Source organism: Salvelinus namaycush, chromosome 29, assembly GCF_016432855.1.
Source record: "Salvelinus namaycush isolate Seneca chromosome 29, SaNama_1.0, whole genome shotgun sequence".
Lineage (NCBI taxonomy): Eukaryota > Metazoa > Chordata > Actinopteri > Salmoniformes > Salmonidae > Salvelinus > Salvelinus namaycush.
The window spans coordinates 18650907-18661155 of NC_052335.1; the positions used below are offsets into that span (position 1 = coordinate 18650907).

General features: G+C 51.5%; 1 protein-coding gene across 1 annotated transcript in view; it reads right to left on the bottom strand.

The window, feature by feature from the left end:
• Positions 1–455: 455 nt before the first annotated feature.
• Positions 456–10249, bottom strand: part of aig1 (androgen-induced 1 (H. sapiens)) — a 64008-nt gene continuing 54214 nt past the window's right edge. The window contains exons 5-6 of the mRNA XM_038968374.1: positions 2337–2500; positions 456–1201 (exon numbers count right to left, since the gene is read on the bottom strand). Of these exons, the coding sequence (XP_038824302.1) occupies positions 1167–1201; positions 2337–2500 (199 nt within the window). The 3' untranslated portion in view covers positions 456–1166. The remainder of the gene's footprint in view (positions 1202–2336; positions 2501–10249) is intronic.

The following is a 10249-nucleotide window of genomic DNA, read 5'->3' on the forward strand; positions in this document are numbered from 1 at the left end:
GCCACTCAAAGAATGTACCAACTGTTTCTATTATATACTGTGGTATACTTACATTATAGGCTAACATTATTTCGAGAGCTTTTGAGGTCTGTCTTCCAGAGTTACTAGAGCCTTGGAATAGCTGTGAATAAAAATACATATTATGGGTACATTTCTTCTGCATTGAGCTTCTGGTTATTTAGTGTGTCTTTATGGACTGGAATGTGTGTGTTTCTCGTTAAGAGCTTGTCCAGCGCTGCACAAAGGAATTGTTATGTTTGGACAGAGTGCATCTGAAAAAGCAAGGCAGAAATTGCCAGTGAAAATATAGAGCAAAAATGAAATCATACGTGTGGTTATTTTTAATAGAATGGCTGGGCCGTCATTCCCGTGGAACTTAGTGTTATGTGAGTCTGTGAAGAGAAGAGCTGTAGTGAGACTGGCTGACACACACACACACACACGACACCTCTGACTCGCTCTAAATAACACCTTTTTATTGAAAGACCATACACTTTAAATGCGGTCATCCTTTTTTTACAAAAGCATTAAAACAAGAAATGGTATTTTAGAGCAGCGGAGCTGCCAGTCTGGCTGTCCTAGAAAATAACATTCTGTGGTACAGCTGTTAGGCACTACACATCCAGGAAAAGGCTATCATTCATGCCACTGTAGGAGATGCCCTCGCTGGAAAGCACTCCAGTGAAAAGAAAAAAAGAGAAGAGAATTTGAATACATGGCTTTTGCTAACTCTGCTGGTGTGCCTAAGCATCTTAAGATTAATATCATACTGTAGCAGTTTGTTCATTCCATTTAATACAGTATACTCTGTGTTCAGATAATAACTTGAGCCTTTGAGGTGGATGAACAGGATGATTAAATACTAATAAGTGGGTAAATGTAATGTCATCGTAATACCGCCAGTAAATAGAAAGGTGGTGAATTCATATCCCACCTTGTCATCGACGGAAAACAGGCATCAGTTCTTAGCTACAGTCTCAACGATTTTAAGAGGAGGACTCCGCACAGCTTTAAAAGCCAACATAATATTCCCACATAGTTTTCCATAATTTATTTACACAGTGGTTGTTATTCTGCAGTCCGGGTCGGGATTGGGCCTGTCTTTGCGGCAGCCCAGTGAGGACTGGGTCTTGACTTGATGGCAAGGTTCCCACACGTGTTGGCCTTCAGTCGGCTTTAGCCTTGTCTGTGTCTAGAACACCTGGAAGACAGAGAGAAATATCAATGCACGGTTTTCTCTACTTTAATCGTGCACAACTCAAATCAGTGGTGTTGAGGGGAATATGAAGTTGTATAAGACAGAGAACAGAAATATTAACAGTTTGTAAATGTAGAGAGTTTTCAGAGACCATAGTCGCAAATATCACTTTATATCCAAAATGAAAAGCCAATTGAACATTCATAGCTGACCAATTGGCCTCATATATCTATCATAAAATGTCCCGTTTGGGCAAATTGAGGTTATGTTGGAGTGGTGAGATGGGAACATGAGCTCTGAGGGATGGAGCTAAATCACAGCAGGACTAAACCAAGGAGAGGAGAGAGGGGATTGCAAAAGAGAGAGCCAGGGAGAGTGGATTGGAAAGAAGTGAAGTGGGAGAGAGAGGATGGGCTAGAGGATGAAGGGATTAGAAAGAAAAGAGGAGGGAGAAAGAGGAGAGAACATGGGTGAAGGGGAGAGGATTGGAGAGAGAGAGAGAAAGTAGAGGAGACCGGAGGGGACAAGAGAAATGAGAATGGATAGAGAGATGAGGGAATAGTGAGCAGATCAAAGGATGTAGAAGTTTGTGATAGGAAATGGAATGGTTGTGCTGATTTGTGGGTCAGTGTCAAACAGGTGGGAGGAGGAGGGATTGAGGGATTTGGTGTCTGCTAGCTGCAGTCTACTCTTCTTCTCTCCTCTCATTTCCCATCTGTTACTCAGCACCGCAGGTAGCACTACTCCCACAGACCTCCCAGCCCGCACATTTAATGGAAATGGGTACAGGAATGTGTGTGTGTGATAGCTCAAGTGTGTACTCCTGTGTGTAGGTGTGCGAGTGTATGTGCAGTGTGTGTGTGAGTATATATGTTAGTGTGTTACACATTTTGCACTAGTTTGCACTTGTGTGTGTGGGTGAGTGCTGGTGTGAGTGCGAGAACTAATAGAGGCTCTGAAATCACAGGGATTCTGCGGAGGGATTTGCGCCAGTACAGGCCCTTAACATGCTATTCCGCTTCGCACTGTGGCTATCACACACACACACACACACACACACACACACACACACACACACACACACACACACACACACACACACACACACACGCGGCTGCCAGACGTCCTGAGGGCTTACATTTGGAGCCGTCCCAGATGTAGCTGTTGAGGATCTCTCCCAGGACGTAGTAGATGTTAATCAGGACAGTGAGGCAGAAGAAGAAGGCCACCTTCGCCAGGGGACTGATCTGCTCCAACAGGGGGTAGACCCACACACCGGTCACATGGTTCACCCAGCACATCCTGACAGGAGAGAGAGAGGGAGGTAGGGGTGAGATAGAGGACAACGATATAAGGAAAGAGAGAGAGTGCAGAGAGTTTATACTGTAATATTACAGCCAGCTGTCTGTGTCAGTAGAGGCTCAAAGTTGGCCAAAGTGGAGATCCTTTGTTGCTGCCATACACCCACTGTCTCTGTCACTTTGTCTGTCTGCCTTCTAGAGTATCCAGCCACATCCCTTTCATAAAGTCAATCTGGTCCAGTGAGTGTCTGACAGACAGCACACCCACATGGTTGTCTTACTGTAGGAATCCAGACTAAACATTTTTAATAGTGAGATGATTATATAAACGTACCTGTCCTAAACTATGCTGAACCACTGAAATGGATGTAAAATCAGATCATACAGTACATGTAATGCTATACTTGAACATACAGTACTACCGATACAGTGCAGTGGTAGAGGACATTAGAACGACCATCAGTGACAGTGGATTGAGGTAATGTGCCCTCAAAGGAGAGAGACACTGCTAGGGGAGGTCTGAGAGAGAGAGACACTGCTAGGGGAGGTCTGAGAGAGAGAGACACTGCTAGGAGAGGTCTCAGAGAGAGAGACACTGCTAAGAGAGGTCTCAGAGAGAGAGACACTGCTAGGAGAGGTCTCAGAGAGAGAGAGACTGCTAGGAGAGGTCTGAGAGAGACACTGCTAGGAGAGTTCTCAGAGAGAGAGACACTGCTAGGAGAGTTCTCAGAGAGAGAGACACTGCTAGGGGAGTTCTCAGAGAGAGAGAGACACTGCTAGGAGAGGTCTCCGAGAGAGAGACACTGCTAGGGGAGTTCTCAGAGAGAGAGAGACACTGCTAGGAGAGGTCTCCGAGAGAGAGACACTGCTAGGAGAGGTCTCCAAGAGAGAGACACTGCTAGGAGAGTTCTCCGAGAGAGAGACACTGCTAGGAGAGGTCTCCGAGAGAGAGACACTGCTAAGAGAGGTCTGAGTGAGAGACACTGCTAGAAGAGGTCTCAGGGAGAGAGACACTGCTAGGAGAGGTCTCCGAGAAAGAGACACTGCTAGGAGAGGTCTGAGAGAGAGACACTGCTAGGAGAGGTCTCCGAGAGAGAGACACTGCTAGGAGAGGTCTCCGAGAGAGAGACACTGCTAGGAGAGGTCTCAGAGAGAGAGACACTGCTAGGAGAGGTCTCAGAGAGAGAGAGACTGATAGGAGAGGTCTGAGAGAGAGACACTGCTAGGAGAGGTCTCCGAGAGAGAGACACTGCTAGGAGAGGTCTCCGAGAGAGAGACACTGCTAGGAGAGGTCTCAGAGAGAGAGAGACTGCTAGGAGAGGTCTGAGAGAGACACTGCTAGGAGAGGTCTCCGAGAGAGAGACACTGCTAGGAGAGGTCTCAGAGAGAGAGAGACTGCTAGGAGAGGTCTGAGAGAGACACTGCTAGGAGAGTTCTCAGAGAGAGAGACACTGCTAGGAGAGTTCTCAGAGAGAGAGACACTGCTAGGAGAGTTCTCAGAGAGAGAGACACTGCTAGGAGAGGTCTCAGAGAGAGAGACACTGCTAGGAGAGGTCTCAGAGAGAGAGACACTGCTAGGAGAGGTCTCCGAGAGAGAGACACTGCTAGGAGATTTCTCCGAGAGAGAGACACTGATAGGAGAGTTCTCAGAGAGAGAGACACTGCTAGGAGAGGTCTCCGAGAGAGAGACACTGCTAGGAGAGGTCTCCGAGAGAGAGACACTGCTAGGAGAGATCTCCGAGAGAGAGACACTGCTAGGAGAGGTCTCCGAGAGAGAGACACTGCTAGGGGAGGTCTCCGAGAGAGAGACACTGCTAGGAGAGGTCTCAGAGAGAGAGACACTGCTAGGAGAGGTCTCCGAGAGAGAGAGACTGCTAGGAGAGGTCTCCGAGAGAGAGACACTGCTTGGAGAGGTCTCCGAGAGAGAGACACTGCTAGGAGAGGTCTCCGAGAGAGAGACACTGCTAGGAGAGTTCTGAGAGAGAGAGACACTGCTAGGAGAGGTCTCCGAGAGAGAGACACTGCTAGGAGAGGTCTCAGAGAGAGAGAGACTGCTAGGAGAGGTCTGAGAGAGAGACACTGCTAGGAGAGGTCTCCGAGAGAGAGACACTGCTAGGAGAGGTCTCCGAGAGAGAGACACTGCTAGGAGAGGTCTCCGAGAGAGAGACACTGCTAGGAGAGGTCTCAGAGAGAGAGACACTGCTAGGAGAGACACTGCTAAGAGAGGTCTCAGAGCGAGAGAGACAGAGAGAGAGACACTGCTAAGAGAGGTCTCCGAGAGAGAGACACTGCTAGGAGAGGTCTGAGAGAGAGACACTGCTAGGGGAGGTCTGAGAGAGAGACACTGCTAGGAGAGGTCTCCGAGAGAGAGACACTGCTAGGAGAGGTCTCCGAGAGAGAGACACTGCTAGGAGAGGTCTCCGAGAGAGAGACACTGCTAGGAGAGGTCTCCGAGAGAGAGACACTGCTAGGAGAGGTCTCCGAGAGAGAGACACTGCTAGGAGAGGTCTCAGAGAGAGAGACACTGCTAGGGGAGGTCTGAGAGAGACACTGCTAGGGGAGGTCTGAGAGAGAGAGAGACACTGCTTGGAGAGGTCTCAGAGAGAGAGAGAGAGACACTGCTAAGAGAGGTCTCAGAGAAAGAGACACTGCTAGGAGAGTCTCAGAGAGAGAGACACTGCTAGGAGAGTCTCAGAGAGAGACACTGCTAGGAGAGTCTCAGAGAGAGAGACACTGCTAGGAGAGGTCTCAGAGAGAGAGACACTGCTAGGAGAGGTCTCAGAGAGAGATACACTGCTAGGAGAGTCTCAGAGAGAAAGAGAGACACTGCTAGGGGAGGTCTCAGAGAGAGAGAGAGAGAGAGACACTGCTTGGAGAGGTCTCAGAGAGAGAGACACTGCTAGGAGAGTTCTCAGAGAGAGAGACACTGCTAGGAGAGGTCTCCGAGAGAGAGACACTGCTAGGAGAGGTCTCCGAGAGAGAGACACTGCTAGGAGAGGTCTCCGAGAGAGAGACACTGCTAGGAGAGTTCTCAGAGAGAGAGACACTGCTAGGAGAGGTCTCCGAGAGAGAGACACTGCTAGGAGAGGTCTCCGAGAGAGAGACACTGCTAGGAGAGGTCTCCGAGAGAGAGACACTGCTAGGAGAGATCTCCGAGAGAGAGACACTGCTAGGGGAGGTCTCCGAGAGAGAGACACTGCTAGGGGAGGTCTCCGAGAGAGAGACACTGCTAGGGGAGGTCTCCGAGAGAGAGACACTGCTAGGGGAGGTCTCCGAGAGAGAGACACTGCTAGGAGAGGTCTCAGAGAGAGAGACTGCTAGGAGAGGTCTCCGAGAGAGAGACACTGCTAGGAGAGGTCTCCGAGAGAGAGACACTGCTTGGAGAGGTCTCAGAGAGAGAGACACTGCTAGGAGAGGTCTCAGGGAGAGAGACACTGCTAGGAGAGGTCTCCGAGAGAGAGACACTGCTAGGAGAGTTCTGAGAGAGAGAGACACTGCTAGGAGAGGTCTCCGAGAGAGAGATACACTGCTAGGAGAGACACTGCTAAGAGAGGTCTCAGAGCGAGAGAGACAGAGAGACAGACACTGCTAAGAGAGGTCTCCGAGAGAGAGACACTGCTAGGAGAGGTCTCAGAGAGATACACTGCTAGGAGAGGTCTCCGAGAGAGACACTGCTAGGAGAGGTCTCCGAGAGAGACACTGCTAGGAGAGGTCTCCGAGAGAGACACTGCTAGGAGAGGTCTCCAAGAGAGAGACACTGCTAGGAGAGGTCTCAGAGAGAGAGACACTGCTAGGAGAGGTCTCAGAGAGAGAGACACTGCTAGGGGAGGTCTGAGAGAGACACTGCTAGGGGAGGTCTGAGAGAGACACTGCTAGGGGAGGTCTGAGAGAGAGAGAGACACTGCTTGGAGAGGTCTCAGAGAGAGATACACTGCTAGGAGAGTCTCAGAGAGAGAGAGAGAGACACTGCTAGGGGAGGTCTCAGAGAGAGAGAGAGAAACACTGCTAAGAGAGGTCTCGGAGAGAGAGACACAGCTAAGAGAGGTCTGAGAGAGAGACACTGCTAAGAGAGGTCAGAGAGAGAGAGACTGCTAGGAGAGGTCTGAGAGAGAGACACTGCTAGGAGAGTTCTCAGAAAGAGAGACACTGCTAGGAGAGTTCTCCGAGAGAGAGACACTGCTAGGAGAGGTCTCCGAGAGAGAGACACTGCTAGGAGAGGTCTCCGAGAGAGAGACACTGCTAGGAGAGGTCTCCGAGAGAGAGACACTGCTAGGAGAGGTCTCCGAGAGAGAGACACTGCTAGGAGAGGTCTCCGAGAGAGAGACACTGCTAGGGGAGGTCTGAGAGAGATACACTGCTAGGAGAGGTCTCCGAGAGAGACACTGCTAGGAGAGGTCTCCAAGAGAGAGACACTGCTAGGAGAGGTCTCAGAGAGAGAGACACTGCTAGGGGAGGTCTCCGAGAGAGAGACACTGCTAGGAGAGGTCTCAGAGAGAGAGACACTGCTAGGAGAGGTCTCCGAGAGAGAGAGACTGCTAGGAGAGGTCTCCGAGAGAGAGACACTGCTTGGAGAGGTCTCCGAGAGAGAGACACTGCTAGGAGAGGTCTCCGAGAGAGAGACACTGCTAGGAGAGTTCTGAGAGAGAGAGACACTGCTAGGAGAGGTCTCCGAGAGAGAGACACTGCTAGGAGAGGTCTCAGAGAGAGAGAGACTGCTAGGAGAGGTCTGAGAGAGAGACACTGCTAGGAGAGGTCTCCGAGAGAGAGACACTGCTAGGAGAGGTCTCCGAGAGAGAGACACTGCTAGGAGAGGTCTCCGAGAGAGAGACACTGCTAGGAGAGGTCTCAGAGAGAGAGACACTGCTAGGAGAGACACTGCTAAGAGAGGTCTCAGAGCGAGAGAGACAGAGAGAGAGACACTGCTAAGAGAGGTCTCCGAGAGAGAGACACTGCTAGGAGAGGTCTGAGAGAGAGACACTGCTAGGGGAGGTCTGAGAGAGAGACACTGCTAGGAGAGGTCTCCGAGAGAGAGACACTGCTAGGAGAGGTCTCCGAGAGAGAGACACTGCTAGGAGAGGTCTCCGAGAGAGAGACACTGCTAGGAGAGGTCTCCGAGAGAGAGACACTGCTAGGAGAGGTCTCCGAGAGAGAGACACTGCTAGGAGAGGTCTCCGAGAGAGAGACACTGCTAGGAGAGGTCTCCGAGAGAGAGACACTGCTAGGAGAGGTCTCCGAGAGAGAGACACTGCTAGGAGAGTTCTCAGAGAGAGAGACACTGCTAGGAGAGGTCTCCGAGAGAGAGACACTGCTAGGAGAGGCCTCCGAGAGAGAGACACTGCTAGGAGAGGTCTCCGAGAGAGAGACACTGCTAGGAGAGGTCTCCGATCGCCGAGAGAGAGACATCTGCCAGGAAGGTACTCCGAGAGAGAGAACTGCTAGGGAGGTCTCCGAGAGAGAGACACTGCTAGGGAGGTCTCGAGAGAGAGACACTGCTAGGGAGGTCTCCGAGAGAGAGACACTGCTAGGGGAGGTCTCCGAGAGAGAGACACTGCTAGGAGAGGTTCCGAGAGAGAACATGCTAGAGAGGTCTCCGAGAGAGAGACACTGCTAGGAGAGGTCTCCGAGAGAGAGACACTGCTTGGAGAGGTCTCAGAGAGAGAGACACTGCTAGGAGAGGTTCTCAGCAGGGAGAGAGACACTGCTAGAGAGGTCTCCGAGAGAGAGACACTGCTAGGGAGTTCTGAGAGAGAGAGACAACTGCTAGGAAGGTCTCCGAGAGAGAGAACACTGCTAGGAGAGACACTGCTAAAGAGGTCTCAGAGCAGAGAGACAGAGAGCCAGACACTGCTAAGAGAGGTCTCGAGAGAGAGACACTGCTAGGAGAGGTCTCAGAGATGACACTGCTAGGGAGGTCCCGAGAGAGACACTGCTAGGAGAGGTTCTCCGAGAGAGACCTGCTAGATAGAGGAAGAGGGTCTCAGAGAGACGATCGCTAGGAGAGTCTCAGAGAGAGAGACACTGCTAGGGAGAGGTCTCAGAGGAGAAGAGACCTGCTAGGAGGTCTGAGAGAGACACGTGCTAGGGAGGTCAGAGAGAGACCTGCTAGGGGAGGTCTGAGAGAGAGAGAGACACTGCTGAGAGTCTCAAGGAGAGAGAGAGACACTGCTAGAGAGGTCTCCGAGAGAGAGACACTGCTAGAGAGAGTCTCAGAGAGAGAGACACTGCTAGGAGAGGTCTCAGAGAGAGAGACACTGCTAGGAGAGTCTCAGAGAGAGAGACCACTGCTAGGAGGTTCTCAGAGAGGAGACAGCTGCTCGAAGAGTCTCAAGAGAGAGGAGACACTGCTAGAGGGAGGTCTCAAGAGTAGAGAGAGAGACACTGCTTGGAGAGGTCTCAGAGAGAGAGACACTGAGCGCTACAGGGAGAGTTCTCAGAGGAGAGAGACACTGCTAGGAAGAGGATCTCCGAGAGAGAGACACGTGCTAGGAGAGGTCTCCGAGAGAGAGAGACACTGCTAGAAGGTCTCCGAGAGAGAGACACTGCAGGGTGAAGGTCTCCGAGAGGAGGAGACACTGCTAGGAGAGGTCTCCGAGAGAGAGACACTGCTAGTTGAAATAAAGGTCATCAGAAGGAGAGAGAGCCTGCTAGAGAGGTCTCTGGCGAGGAGGAGAGAGACACTGCTAGGAGGAGGTCTCCGAGAGAGAGACACTGCTAGGAGAGGTCTCGGAGAGAGAGACACTGCTAGGGAGGTCAGGAGGGAGACACTGCTAGGGAGTGGTCTCGAGAGAGAGACACTGCTGAGGGAGGTCTCGAGAGAGAGACACTGCTAGGGAGGTCTCGAGAGAGAGACGACTGCTAGGGAGAGGTCTCAGAGAGAGAGACTGCTAGAGAGGTCTCCGAGAGAGAGACACTGCTAGGAGAGGTCTCGAGAAGAACACTGCTGGAGAGGTCTCAGAGAGAGAGACACTGCTAGGAGAGGCTCAGGAGAGAGAGACACTGCTAGGAGAGGGTCTCCGAGAGAGAGACACTGCTAGGAGAGGTCTGAAGAGAGAACACTGCTAGGAGGTCTCGAGAGAGAGAACTCTGCTAGAGAGCGTGCAGAGAGTCTCAGAGAGAGAGAGAGAGACACACTGCTAGGAGGTCTCCGAGAGAGAGACACTGCTAGGAGAGGTCTCAGAGAGAGAGACACTGCTAGGAGAGGTCTCCGAGAGAGACACTGCTAGGAAGGTCTCCGAGAGACACTGCTAGGAGAGGTCTCCAAGAGAGATACACTGCTAGGAGAGGTCTCCGAAGAGAGACACTGCTAGAGAGGTCTCCGAGAGAGAGACACTGCTAGGGAGGTCTGAGAGAGAAACTGCTAGGGGAGGTCTGAGAGAGACAACTGCTAGGGGAGGTCTGAGAGAGAGAGAGACACTGCTTGGAGAGGTCTCAAGAGAGAGATACACTGCTAGGGAGTCTCGAGAGAGAGAGAGCCACTGCTAGGGAGGTCTCAGAGAGAAGAGAGAACACTGCTAGAGAGGTCTCGGAGAGAGAGACCAGCTAGAGAGGGTCTGAGAGAGAGACACTGCTAAGGAGAGGTCAGAGAGAGAGAGACTGCTAGGAGAGGTCTGAGAGAGAGACACTGCTAGGAGAGTTTCTCAGAAAGAGAGACACTGCTAGGAGAGTTCTCCGAGAGAGAGACACTGCTAGGAGAGGTCTCCGATAGAGAGAGACACTGCTAGGAGAGGTCCTCCGAGAGAGAGACCAAGTC